The sequence below is a fragment of the Canis lupus genome, chromosome 1, assembly GCF_003254725.2.
Source record: "Canis lupus dingo isolate Sandy chromosome 1, ASM325472v2, whole genome shotgun sequence".
NCBI lineage: Eukaryota > Metazoa > Chordata > Mammalia > Carnivora > Canidae > Canis > Canis lupus.
Window position 1 is genome coordinate 79,238,014 of NC_064243.1, and position 15,027 is coordinate 79,253,040.

At 42.1% G+C, this 15,027-nt stretch overlaps 1 protein-coding gene across 12 annotated transcripts in view; it reads right to left on the reverse strand.

Moving 5' to 3' along the window:
- Positions 1 to 619: 619 nt before the first annotated feature.
- Positions 620 to 15,027, reverse strand: part of LOC112644677 (transducin-like enhancer protein 4) — a 142,472-nt gene continuing 128,064 nt past the window's right edge. For all 12 annotated transcript variants that reach the window (XM_049091783.1, XM_049091762.1, XM_049116501.1 and 9 more), the window contains 6 exons: positions 8,869 to 9,118; positions 7,539 to 7,786; positions 5,352 to 5,499; positions 4,753 to 4,903; positions 4,320 to 4,396; positions 620 to 2,302 (listed from right to left, as the gene is read on the reverse strand). In XM_049091783.1, coding sequence (XP_048947740.1) covers positions 2,195 to 2,302; positions 4,320 to 4,396; positions 4,753 to 4,903; positions 5,352 to 5,499; positions 7,539 to 7,786; positions 8,869 to 9,118 — 982 coding nt within the window. In that variant the 3' untranslated portion in view covers positions 620 to 2,194. The remainder of the gene's footprint in view (positions 2,303 to 4,319; positions 4,397 to 4,752; positions 4,904 to 5,351; positions 5,500 to 7,538; positions 7,787 to 8,868; positions 9,119 to 15,027) is intronic.

Genomic DNA, 15,027 nt, shown 5'->3' on the forward strand with positions numbered 1-15,027 from the left:
ACTGTGGGACCCCCAACCCAACCCCACCCTTCTTTCTATCCAGTGGATCCTTAAAAATGACAGCTTTTCAAGTCTCAGGAACTTTAGTAAGCACCTCCTTATGCTCAATCTTCACACACCCTAGCAGCAGCAGCAGCCCGATAGGCTTCATGCTTTCAACGGCTCCACAGTATTACACTGGACATGTTTCCTAAACCCAAATGGCTAGAAATGGTTATGTGTGGGTTAATTCTAAAGCAGCACTGGTCCCATGGAACCTTCTGTGATGACGGAAGTGTTCTATAAATTTAAGTAGTCCAATACGGTAGCCATTAGCCACATGCAGCTACTGAGTTAGTGTGACCAATAAACTTCTTCGTGACAACTTTTTGATAAGACAGCACTTGTAAAAACCGAAGAGGCACTCAATAAATATTTGGTAGTAACCTATCCTCAAACCTCCATCTGCTCTCCCTTCTAGTTCTTGTCAAGTGAAAATAAAAACACAATGAAAGAGGCACTAATAATGAAGCCCATGTCATGACTTTAACACCAGTCTCCCTTGAATGAAACTAGTAGTTTTTAGTATATGGGAGCAGCACAGCCAAAGACAAAAAATAAACGAAAGCCAGCCAAAGAATTAGAAATAAGCTTACTAGAAGTTATTTATGTTTAATGCTTAAAAGTCTGAATGCACAAACAATCTACCATTATAGAAGTACGGTGGTCAATACGATGCATTAGAACTATGTACAATGCACAGTTTAGTATCAAAATCTTTCTACACTGTAGAGTTTTACGAAACTGTTAATGACATCAAACACTAAGCACTTAAGACACCATTTTTTTCTGCTACCACATTAGGAACGTCAATGGACAGTCCATTTCAACTTGCAGCATCCATCCGTTTCTAGTATGAAATTAAGTAATTTTCTACTTATACAATAAAGTTTATCTACACAGTTCTCTTGATTTTGATCCATAGCAGCAAAGGCACTGTACATCAGCAGATCCACAGACTTAAAAGATTTTTAAAGCATTCAAACAAAAATAATAATAATAAAAAAAAAAGGAGTCACATATCATAGTTGAACAGCAACAACAACAACATAAAAGATAACACAATGTTTCTGGCACAATGGCACAGCCTGTGTCCATTTTGGGGACATCCAACTAAGACAGGGAAAGAACCGGAGGTAAAGAAAGCAAGTTCTCATCTCAGGTGAGAGTCCATTCTTTCTGGTTTCAGAGGGAGGTCCTTGCAAATCTCCTCTGCTGTCCTTGTTTTGTAAAAGATTTGACTTGCACAGCAGGAGGAATCCTCCCCTGAATCTGTGCAGTTCCCAAAGAACATGCCAAAAAATAGCCCGTAATTTCTCGTAATGACAAAACTGCCCAAAGGTATACATCTCCCTTTGCAAAGAAACATGGCAAAAATATCCAGAAGGGATTAAGTTCTCTCTTTAGGCCAAATTTAATTTGTTCATCTGTCTATAATACAATAAAAAAAGGAATTAAAAACTTATTACAAAGACACTTGTCGACAAGTCAAAAAAGAAAAAAGAAAAAAGTCCAATTACTTTTATCAAATAGAATCTAAAGCTATAGATATATTGGTTAAAGTTGTCCAAATAGACTCAAATGAATATGACGTGGCCTGTCCTGTTCTAATTGTTCAAATCTTCAAACATTTAAAATAAGTAGAAAACAAAAAAATCTAACAACACAGCAACATATTGCTTCCATATGTAATTATACATTTCACATCTCTATACAGTCCTTAGTCTACATTTAATGACATTTTTCATCAATTATTTTAAACCTTCCTTTCCCCTCCTTTGCCAAAAAAAGGGGGGGAGGGGTATCAAATACAACGCATCTTCATTATCAATGCAGGAGCAGACAGCTTTATTCAGTCAAAGTTAGAAAGCCTTCTTTAAACAAAATAAATATATTACAGATATAATACATAATTAAAGAATTCGTCACTGTTAAGTATGGTTATTCCATGTTCTTCCAAGTAGAGAGCTGAAGATTTGGTATCACAGGTTCTTACCGAGTATTCACAATTCAACAGCAAGGAGGAAGTGGGGGTACTGAACTCTACAACTGTGATGAGCATTTGAAATCCTTGGTTTTAGATGCGGGGGGGTAAGAGAATGAGAGAACAAAGTGCTACAAGGAGAAGGGGTCCAGTTCACATGAAGATTTGTCCTTAATAAATAACTTCATAAACCGTGGCCTTCTTATCCCCAGAGCCAGTGACAATGTATTTGTCATCCACAGAGATGTCACAGCTAAGCACCGATGAGGATTCTTTGGACTAGGGAAGAAACAAACACAAATGTTAACTATGGCCAAGAAAACCCCATGAGGCGGGGCTGGAAGACACAGAGTGGAAACAAGCATTAATGAGTCCCGCTGTCCAAACAGGAGCAGCAAACTGGGCAAGATGGTCCAGGCACTTCCTGAAAATGGTGGGGCCACGGAAACTTCTAGGGACACCACACCACGCTGGGCCCTGGGCTCCTGCACTGGGGGCATCAGGAAGCAGGCAAGCCAGTTGCAAGCCAGTTGTATGAGCACCTGTGCTTTGAAGAAGCAAGGCCCAGTTTAGAATCCGATTCTTCAGACAGGTAAGAGCAGAGTGTCCTTAGCATGAAAAACCTTCAGCATTGGTCAGACAGCTTGGATGGAGGCAGAGCTGTGGAACACCAGACGAGTCACTTAACCTGCTGGAGCCTCCTGTGTTTCAAAGAGGCAAAGGCATCTTAGTTGCCTATCCCCTCAGAGAGCTGCCTCAGAGCTCAAGTGCAAAATGGCATCGAAAACACTCCATTTTTTGAAACTAGGAATGTAAAGAGATTTCTAATAGAAAGCCTAATTTCCTCCTGTGTGAAAAAAGAATGCAAATTTCCAAATGGGGAGGAATTCAAGGGTTAGAAAGAGAAATGTACCATACTTAATAGTTCTGGATTCCATATTCAACTATATTAACTCCAAGGGGTTCAATATCAACTTTGAACTAAACTGTGCCAAACAAACTCACCCCCACAGGCTGTTAACCAGAATTCTGAATGTTGAAAAAATAATAAATGACAACATGCAGATGCTAACCCACTACCAGTGTTTCTCAACCTGTTTTGACTGTAACCTGTAGTTAATCCATTCTACTTCACAACCCAGTATAAATGTGATATAACATGTATATTTACTATAAAAGATTCACTCTAAGATTTTTTTTTTTAAAGTCCTTGTTGGGACCATCTTGTGACCCATAATACAAAAAAACCCTCACAAAAAAACAAAAAATATTGTATTCAATTATAAACTTCATGACAGCAAGAATCAGCTATTTTTGTCCTATTATCTTGCACAGTATTTTCACTCAATATTAAATTTTTTTTTAAATAAATTTTTATTTATTTATGATAGTCACACAGAGAGAGAGAGAGGCAGAGACACAGGCAGAGGGAGAAGCAGGCTCCATGCACCGGGAGCCCGATGTGGGATTCGATCCTCGGTCTCCAGGATCGTGCCCTGGGCCAAAGGCAGGCGCCAAACCGCTGCGCCACCCAGGGATCCCTATTTTCACTCAATATATGTATTTTTGGATTCAAGGGCATTGATCTACTCCAGAACGGCATACTACTACTCTGTCAAGAAAACTGCAAATCTGTGGTTATTCCTTAAAAAATAAACCACACACCTAAAAAAAATAACTATCTTAAGTACAGGTTAAAAAAGAGGAGTCTTCTTTAACCTGCCTATGAAATTCTCACATTCCAGCCTGAGAGCACAGAGACTATGTGTGTGTGTTTATTGTATCTACATTTGGTCCTCCTACAATTTTACACACGACACAAAGTACCACTGAGTCAATAAGAATAAACAGTTCTGAAATTAATCAAGAGTTACTAAACTTTTCCACAACACTCTTTGGAAAAAACAATGAAATAACAATACTAAGAGTAATGAAGCAAAATGCTCAGATTTTTAAAATAAAAGCATTTTAAAGACATAAGACACATCACAGAAGACATAAAGTCTCTACCCTAACATATATATGGGACTGAGGCATGGAGAGCTGGCTCTTAGCTCTGGGCTCAAAGAGAAATGGAGCCCACCCCAGGCTCCATGGCTCCATGGCTCCACTGCTCGTGGCTGTGACACTAGCCTCCCTAAGGCAAGGTATTCTCTGTGTAACAGGTAGGACACCAGCCCCTACCTCCTAGGACACTCAGGAGCCTTACTCATTTGACAGAATGAACAGAGAATTTGGGCAAACCATCACCTCGCAGGGCACGCTATAAGTGATAGCTAAATAAGTGAAGTGTTACCTGGAATATACTGGCCCCATAAGGTGTTCTCCAGGCATTCAGAAGGTTGTCCTTTCCAGTGCTTACGAACCATTTGCCTACAGAAAGAGAGTTTTGAAAAAGGTTTTGTTTGTGTTACTTTGTCAGACACCTAAGATTTGCTTTACAGAGCACGAACTATTCACGGAAAACTCTTCTAGTTTGCAACAAAAGTTTCTTTTCACTGGAAAAATAAAGCTCCATCTCCTAGATTTAGTGAGTCATTTATACTTAACACTACAGTAAGTGGATTGGTACGTGGCATTAGAGGTGTAGGCATGGACATATGAGAACGAAATGTAATTCTGAAGAGGAACATATTACTAGACCAAAGGAGTGGAGTGAAAATGCATCAGCAGGAAGACTGAAGAAGCGATTCTAGCAGACAGGAAATGGACAGGAGGAGACTACTTACCACAATGGGCAAACTTGAGCGACAGTACACAGCTCTCATGGAGATGCAGCTGATATTTATCTGGCTTGGTGACATGTAGCACTTCCACGTTACTGTTCTCCATTCCCACTGCGAGCCACTCTCCCGTTGGGCAGTAGCCCAGAGAAAAGATCTAGGATGAAAACAGATGATAGTGTGCCTACAGAAGACATGCTTGCTTCCCTTAACTGGGAGGTACAATTTCTTCTGGGATACTACTCAAATTATGAAGGAAGTCAAAAGGATTTGAATTGTACAGGAAGAAATTACAGCCAAATAAGTGATCCCAAAGTAATGCAATATATCTCCACAATATAATTTAATCACTTACGTAAAATTCAAATATATACAGAGTAATGGTCTTTGGAATAAAACCCTAAACCCTAAAAGCTTGTAATAAAGGAGATTTTTTTAATCCTTTAAAAAGTATTACTGTAGTTTGACAGAAAAAAAATTCAATTTTCAGTTATCTAACCTAGAGTCAAAAGTGACTTGATCACACGGCAAATGAACTATCCCTTAAGTATACCATATATTCCACAAAACTGTGTCTTCTAAAACTTCCAGGCACAAGACCGTACCTGTGAGGTGAAGTCATGCTGCTGCAGCTGGCGCCCCTCACGCAGGTCCCAGGACCTGACCGTATTGTCCAGGCCGCCCGTCCAGAGCTTGGTGCCATCGTTAGAAATATCAATACAGCTGGCCCCATCTGTGTGGCCCTGGAATTGCCTAGAGATGTCAAATGGAGAGAAAGCCTTTGAAAAACTAGTTTTCCTATGAACTCAATTCAGAGTTCATTGGTGTGCCAATGTGGAAAAAAGTGTGGAACTTCCTTAAAAACTTAAAAAGTTGAATCATCACACAATCCAGTAATTCCACTACTGGTTTTCACCCAAAGAAAATGAAAACACTAACTTGAAAAGACGTATGCACCTTTATGTTCACTGTAGCATTATTTATAATAGCCAAGTGTCCATCGATAAATGGATAAAGAAGATATGGTGTATGTGTGTGTGTGTATACATATATGCACGTGCACGCATACACACACACACAGTGGAATATTACTCAGCCATTGAAAAGAATGAGTCCTTGTCATTCGTAACAACATAGATGGAGCTAGAGAGCATAACGCTAACGGAAATAAGTCAAAGAAAGATAAATACAATTTCACTCATCTGTAGAATTTAAGAAACAAATGAATAAACAAAGAAAAAAGACAAAAAACAGACTCCTACAGAGAACAAACTGATCACCAGAGGGGAAGCAGGTGGGAGATGGGTGAAACAGATGAAGGGGATTAAGAGCACACTTATGATAAGCACTGAGTAATGCATAGAATTGTTGAATCATTTTGCACACTTGAAACTAATATAACACTGAATGTTAATTATACCTCAATAAAAAAAATTTAGAATTCCTCAGGGATCAATTTCATCAAACATCTTATTCATAAATTTTACTTGGGTTTACTATGTTTTCTAATGATTCAAATAACAAAACACACATAATTCAGGTTTAACTGAGATGCCGAATTTCCTGCATTTTTTATTTTTGAACACTGAGGAAACACTTTTTGAACTACTCTTATACCAAAAAACGCCTGCTTTTAGCAATGGGAAAAAAAAAAATCTCCAATTGAAATAATAAAACTCACATAGCTACATGTATATGACATAATCAAAAACACATTTAAGATCTATTTTATCATTGTCATATGAAAGAAAGGGTTTAAGAGGATGTAAGGCATACTCTCCCTTCTACTAAAGCTATGGGGATGGACACGGGAACAGCAGAGCAAATTTTGCCAGTGCGCAACAATGCAACTGTAGCAGGCTGTGCAAGACCAAAAGGCCTGCTCTCAAGTAAGGCCTATGTATGTCTCAGCTGCCCCAGGAGCTGGTAGACAAAAGACATGGGCAGGGTGGTAGAGAAGAGATTAGAAGTAGTTCTTTATAAGGAGCCTTATCCAAGATGAAAAACAAAGTGATGTTTTTGGAATCATACATTGAGCTCAGTCCTGCAAAATATCTGACAGGTGGACAGCAGAGGCCTCTTCTCCTTATGTGTTCCCCTTGACTTGTGGCTAGGCTTGATTACAACCTTTTCACATCCTCCAGCAGGTCATACCTCTTGCTTCCTACTCTCTTGGGTGCTGACATCTGGAGACTCATTTTCAGGGCATTACCTATCAACACCAATTCCATACAATTTCACTTCTAAACAGACAACTTAGTGCATCCACCCATCCTTAAAGGTGGGATTACAGATAATATAGCCCATTTGAAAGTGAGCAGCTCAATTCCAGGGCCCATGGCAGGTGTTTAGTGATGAACGTGTGGGATACATGTGGCATGGAGGATGTTGCCCTGCACCATGAATCTTCTGAGTGTCTATCAACAATGATGGTTGGTTAGCAAGCACAGATGGCAAATTACAGATGTCTAATGAGCTCATGAGGTCATGGGAACATTATGTACATTAATTATGTAAAAATGACCTCATTTTTAAAAAACTTAAATTGGTGATGCTTAGGACAATATCCAAAAAAAGCAAAGAAAGAAAACAACTCCTCATTTGGTAAGTTCAAAAGTGCAGAAAAGATTTTACACTAGTAACTTGTTTCTAGCATCTTTAAAAGGAGCCTGTCCCCTAACCCTTTTTAGTAGGATAATTATTTTTCATCGTCTTAGACACACAGGGCTCTTTGGCCCAGAATGGTAAAATCTATTCCTCTCATGCCCTGATAAGGGATCTTGCTGACCCACCTCACCAGCGTCTGGTTATGCAGGTCCCAGACTGCGATGTTACCGTCACTGCAACACGAAAAGCAGACCTTGGAGTCAGGGCTGATGGCCAGGGCGTAGCAGGCAGGGGCCGAGGACGTCAGCTCTGCCTTGATGCGTGGGGTGGGAGCTGCCAGATCCCAGATGGACAGAGTACTGGCTTCCCCTCCCACTATGAGGGTGCGACCATCAGGGAGCAATCGGCAGGAACGGATGTAGTTATCCCTGTTCTGCAGAGACAAAAACCATCAAGAGATCACTCATGAGGAAAGGAAAACAGCATTAACATGAGAGCAGAAATCCATAAAAAGTATTGTGTTCCCTCCTGGTTTTAATGAGCCATTTTTACTTATGACAATGATAAAGTGGATTAATGCTAGAAAATTACATGAAATTAGGGAAGTACTTAAACTTGATCTACAAATTTAGTGCTGAGATATTTAATCTTAATTAGCATGAAAATGCAAAGATCTAGACCCAACTCCCACCACCACCAAATCACCCTGCTGCCTGAGTCATTTGCACACACAGAAATACACACACTAAGGCAGGAGCACATGCAGTCCTGGAGTAGCCATGCCTGGGAACCTGGATGGTGAAAGGTACTACTGCTGCCACCACGGTGCCAGAGGTTAGAGATCTGAAGTCTCTTTCTTTCTGCACAGAGGGCAGCAGCGGTTGGTCAAGCGGCATCAACTGGAGACAAAACTTGATCATGGACTGTTAGGGGTAGAGGGGGGAAAAACTGTCCTCCCAGCTTGCGCAGTTCTGGGAATGTTGTGTACATCAATTATGTTAAGCTGACCTAACATGGTGCTGCTGCAAAAATCCCACTGCTGGTCTAAGAAAGAATATCCAATGGAAGTTCCGTAAGCAGTGCAAGGACAACTGCCCAAGAGACAGCCAAGGGGGTATCCTAGTGTCTGCCCATGAAGCGTGACAGTACTCTGGTCTCATGATGTCACAGACTGAGTGTCAGGAGCACTCTCACGGAAAGCCTCCTGGGCTTTTGCTTTTCTTAAACTCCTTTATCAGACAGGCAAGTGAGCCTGTGCCCACATGCTGGGCAGGGTTTACAAAAGCTGCACGAGACACGCGGCACATGCCATCAAGAACTGGATAATGCTGCCTTGAGGAACTGAAAGATAGGCCTCCTCAGCGCTCGCTGTCTCCACATGAAAGGCCGCAAACCACCAAAGACAACTACCCAGTTGGGATCAACTCCATTTGCTGATTGTCCATCTAAGTCCCTCACTATCCCATCCTATTTTCTGGATGAAGGTGTAAACCCTGTTCATCCATGTTGACTCACCAGACAGTCAAGCTGAGAGACGGGGCTCTTGTTGCCGGGGTGGCTGATGTCCCAGACCTTGACGCAGCCCTTCCCGCCTGTGTACACGTGCCTCGTGGGGTTGCTGATGGTCACGGCGCACACCACCTCCCCGTGGTTCAGGGTGTTGATCTGGCGTGCGTGGCGGGGGATGCCGGGTCCGATGAGGGCGTCGGGGGGGAAGGGGACAGGCTGCATCTGACCGTCTGCGGTCACATGAAAGGAGTATGCTCTAAGGTAGTGGGGGAAGACAAAAAAATAGGTAAAGGGAAATGTAAAAAACGTCAGTTAACTGACCAGTGTAAGGACATAAAAAAAATAAAACATTTTTAGTGCTACACATGATTTGCAAATAAGTCAAATTTACCTGGTACAGTAGAAATAACATAATTTTCAGAGTCTCAGAGCCTCTCTGTACCTCAGTTCTCATCTTTAAAAGGGAGAGAAGGCTACCCATACTTCACAGAGAATTAAGTAAGATAGCCAACATTAGGTACCTACTCCTTCAGGGCACTCTGCAGACTTGCAATGCTTTCTACTTTGGGTGATTCAGAATCCTGTGATGAGATTTTTGCCTGTATATGAATTCACTCCAATCAAGTGATTTACTAATGGAGATCAAGAAGCCAAATTTAGCAGCTTTAAGAAGCTAAGAGTCTCTAGGTCTACAAGGTGAAATGACAGTTGTGCCCCTCCCTCAAAACACATTAAAAAACAAAGTCCTATCAGACTTGACAGTCACTAATTCAAGTCATTCCCAATAAAATTAGGACCTGAAAAGGCATACAGTGTGACTACCCCAAAGGCCCACCTATGAGTATTTAGCAGCTCCATCTCAAACTCATCTCCAGGAAAAACTCTATAGCTATGAAAACATTTGGTTCTAAAATGCAACTTAAGTTAGAACATTTCTTTCAACAGGTCTCTATTCTTAGGACACTGAAGTTAGGCTATGTGATGGGAGGGGGGGGCTGGGCCAGTCTTCTATCACAGGCAATAGCCCATTTTGCTGTGGCATGAAGCTTTGGAATGTACTCTGTTTATAGGAAAAAGTTTATACAAAGGGAAAGCATCTGTGGGTACACAACGGATTGGAGCTTGGACCTATCAGGGGAGTTTTAGAACCAATATAGTTTACGGTTCCTTAATGCAAAAATCTACAGGCTAGCCACGTTCATCAAAATTAAGCTCATTACTGAGGGGCCCTCATCATTCCCTCAGTGTCCCCAGAAAGGATGATGTAAGCATGCAGCAGTGGAAGATGTGCTGCCAGATAGTGGAAGGCTTTTTCTTTCTCTGCAAACAATGGAGAAAGGCACAGAACTGGGCTGTAGAAGAGAAGTAGTATGCCAGATTGCTGAGGGGGAAAGGAGGACGGGAAGCTAGGAAAACAAGACAGAAGACATTTTGGTTCAAACAACAGGACTGGAAACACACTGGATATGTGACCTGGGACAGAGGCACGGAGGAGGGCTTTAAGGCTTGGAACCCAGGTGCCTCAGGTAGACCATGATACATTACTGAAGTGAAAGGAAAGCATGACCGAAGGTACACATGCAAGAAAGTAAATGGTTTGGTTTTCTTCAATTTGAGGGCAGTTGGGAACCCAAACGACTCAACAGGAAGTTGAGTGCTGTGATTCAGGAAGAGAGGTTAGGTTAGAAAGGTAGTGTGCGCCTATCAACTAAGAAGTGACAGTTGAAGCTAAGGGAGCAGAAACGATGATCCTGTAGCAGATCATGCAGTGAGTACACTAGATGCAGGGGCCTGCTTCCATCTAAGGAACCTCCGGTGAGAGCAGTCAGAGACACAGACATTGAGAGAGACAATCAAGTGGAGAGATGGTGGAAGATAGTCTACCACCTGACAGCTTATTAACAGATTCAACCATTCAACACTTCTGGGATACTGCCTGTGTGCCAAGCACCATGCTAGCAGGACCAAGGTTACAATGGGAAGAAAAATCTCCTATCTCCTGAGGTTACAGCCTGTGGGAGTGGGGAGTGGGCAGCAGGTGAGTAGTGGGGCAGACTCATTAGTGAGATATTCACATAAATAAAAAGGTCAGATGGTCAATGCGATGGACAATGCACATGTCTGGTAGTGTGGGATTTGAGTGAGGACAATGGGGCTTCGATATAGAGAGGGAGATGGTGTGAGGGGGAGGGGTATAGCAAATATGGAGGCCAGAGCAAGACAAAATGTTTATTACCTATTTTTTCAGAAACTATTTACTAACTGCCTATTATGAGTCAGGTATTATCAGGTCCTGGACATTCAGGCGTGAACAAAGTAGACAAAGTCTCTATTCTCCTGAGCCAATATATAGAAGGGAAAGAAGATACCACATAAAAGTAGCTAAATAAGTATCCTCAGTTCCCCATCAGATTATCATGCGCGCGCACGCGCACACACACACACACACACACACACACACACACACGGTGTACAAGCCTGGGGGGGCATATGAGTGAAGACGGGAAGGAGGGATGCAGGCCCTTGCACACACTGAGGGGGGAATGTGGAATGTGCCAGGAGATGGAATGATGCAAAGTCCCTGAAGCAGAAGCAAATGAGAAGACTAGTGTGCACTCTGTGAATGGGGCAGGCTGAGGACAGAGGGAGGGCAGCAGTAAAAGGGACCTGGCAAGCTGTGAGGAGGAGCATGGATACTACCCTGGGTGGAATGGAAGTCACTGGAGACTTCTGGACAGAGAGTGATAGGATTCAGTTAAGTTTTAAAGTATCATTCTGACTGCTGGGTGAAGAATGGATTACAGGTGGCAGAATGGGAAAAGGAACACTAGACGGGAGGTCTGTGCAGTAACCTAGGGGAGAAGCCAGTGGCTGGGGATTGGGAGACAGTGAGACAGCTGGGAACAGATTTGCAGTTCAAAAGATCACTACTCGGGATCCCTGGGTGGCGCAGCGGTTTGGCGCCTGCCTTTGGCCCAGGGCGCGATCCTGGAGACCCGGGATCGAATCCCACGTCAGGCTCCCGGTGCATGGAGCCTGCTTCTCCCTCTGCTTATGTCTCTGCCTCTCTCTCTCTCTCTCTATGTGACTATCATAAATAAATAAAAATTAAAAAAAAAAATTAAAAAAAAAAAAAGATCACTACTCTGGTTGGCTGGAGGCAGAGAAGGCTGTGCTGAATGGACATGTGAATTCTGGAAGTGACACAGTGAGGGGCATTCATGAGATCTTTTTTGTGAGCCTGTTAAGTAGGTAAGTGAAGTCAAAAAGGACAGCTACAGTCGACATGGTCCAAACCCCAAGACAAGGTTACTGGGGGCCAACCTTATGAACACTGTAGTTGCATGGAATGATGGCAGGCTCTGAGGGGAGGAAGACCCTAAGCTAGTGTCAAATCTTTAATAAACTGGGGAAATCCCTCAACAAGGCAGAAGAGTAGGTAGACTCCAATGGTACAAGCCTCAAAGGGTCAGAGTTTTCACAAAAATATGAGAGTGTGGTTCTAGAAAAGACTGGGTAGGGTGTGTGTGTGTGTGTGACATAGCCTTTATGACCCCATCACTGCTCCTAAGGATTTCAGGATATGAAACAAATGAAGGGGCACCCCCTCATAGAGCCGCATGTGGAAGGGTCCCCCTTGGGAGAGTGCTAGGTGTCAATGAGGCAAAGCGGGGAAGGCAGTAATGCTTGCAGAGGAAGGCTGAGATTCTGAGGGATGATGATAGAGGAAAAGGCTAATTGATTTAGCAATTAAAGAGGTCATGAAGACTAAACCTTAAAGAGAAAAAAAAGGTTATTCCAAGTGTAGATGGTGTTATATATTCTTAATGGTAATTTACTTGAAGAAAAACCATCCCTTCTCTCTAGTATCACTAAATGGTTTCTAAGGAGCTTTGAGAATTTAAATAGTTAAGAAACCAGACACACGATTTCTCTCAAGGTTTTTGATAGGACATTCTTCAACTCAACCACAACCACTCTGTGAGCACCTACTATGTTCCTAGCACTCCTTTAACAAGAATGTCAAGAGCATTAAGGATATACGTGGCCCTGTTTGCTCTTATTACATGTCAGATACTCAAGACTGGAAAAAATAAAACTCCAGTACATTCTTATCAGATTTCAAGAAACTCTTTGATGAGTAGCTGGCAAAGTGTACTGGAATGTGTAATGAGAGCCAACCATTCTAGAAATCAGAGAAACCCAGGCTTGAACAATTATTCTTTTTCTATCCAATTAAATCCATTGATAAGGACCTCTTAGCCACATGCTTACACACAGACATCATGCTAAGAATACAAAATCGGGTAAGACATTGGCCTAGCAGCTTCCAATCTAGGAAGTGTGAGGAGTAAAGCACAGAAGTGCCCACAGTACCAGGTGAAAAACGTGAAGTATGAAGTTCTGCGGTGGTTCATAAAGAAGAGACAATGCTCATGTTTCAATAGGGACATGGTACTAGAGATGGGTTTTGCAGAATGGAGGGATCTTGCCAAAGAGGGAGGAGGATGGAAAAACAATTCCGGGGGGTGCAAATAGCAGAGAGCAAGGGCTCTAAAAGGATGGGGTGCAATGATGGAAATTCCTGGACTGGTTTTGATCCAAGGATTCATTTATTTAATAACGATCCCACGGTTAAGTGGTTGGAGAAGCTGGCCTGAGCACAGGCTGATCAGATCTATCAGGAATATATACATTCATACTCTACATACATACACACACACACACACACACACACACACACACACTGCTATCTATGTGCTAGAAAAGGGAGGGCCTGCAAGGCCAGCCTGAGAGCTCCACACACAGAATTCACAACAGGGTTTTTTGGAGGGAGAACAGGTAGGACATTATTGGGGCAACTGACAGAATACATGTTATCGCAAGGAATACAATGGGTAGGAGGAGTAAGAGACAATTATTTCAATAATCTAGATGCATGGTAATGGGGGACCTGAACTAGGCTAGGTCAAGGAAGACACACTAGAAATAATAGTGGATATAAAATTCTATAGGACTTAACGAAGGAGCTGTGAGGAAGGAGCCAATAATAAGAGAGTTTCTGAGCTTAGGAAACAAGAACCAGAATACCAATACTCCTGGTGGGCAATTTGCGAGGAAGACCTAGTCGGGGGACATTGTGATACGATAAATTTGAAGTGCAAGTAATACACACTCAAGTTGTCTGAGATGTCCAGCAAATAACTAGAAACGAAGGGCTGAAGGGGGAGGGTTCAGGGAACCAGAGAATACAGTGACCTGCGCTCTTCCAAAACACACGCACAAGCACCTATGTGCACAGCAGGAGAAAGCACTGAGTAGCTAAGAACAGCCCCCTAAGGAAGCTGGCAAAAAGAACAGAAGCAGCTTGGACTTCCCGAAAGGACAATACTTCAAACATCAAGGCATCTGCAAATCGCTCTTTTTAAAACATGTGCATTGAAGGTGCTATTTTATTTGAAGCCATCATGCTTCGATGAAAACTCAGCATATTTAGAGAAGGTCCTTGGCCGTCCCACCCTCATCACGTTTTCCATCTCTAAAAGGCCGAGTTCTGTAACGTGGCACTCATCTTTCCCATACTTTGCAACACCTCCAAAGTTTTCAATGTCTCACAAGATGGGACTAGACCTTGAATTCACAATAAAAGATCTGGCCAGGGTACTTTATAAAGTATGACAGAAAATCAGGTTCTAAGTCACATATGAACCCACTAGTAGGTCAGCCAGCCAATAAATAATTGTTAAGGGCTTACTGTGTATGTCTAACATCGTTCCTATTTTGAAAAATCCTGCTTTATAAAAACAGAACAGGGAAAAATTTCTGAATTGTGAGCAGCCTAAAATCAATAAACCTGAGATCTTCCTTCTGTCATGGCTGCATCCACATGCCATGTCTCATAATATAATTAGTACTATGGTTTAACTGAATAGTTTTGCACTATTTATAGATGTCTCATTTAAGTAGCAGGTGAGGATAAAAAGTCCATTTTGGGCTTATGTTGAAATTAAACTATATTGTCATTCTAATTACAAATTGAGTGGAACTCTTGCTAATTCACCAGAATAGACAAGAGGACCCAATGTGATTCATTCTGTAAAAATAATTACAACAGAGATGCACAACTGCTTTAAGTCTTTCTGGAGAAAGGTGGTACTTTGTGTG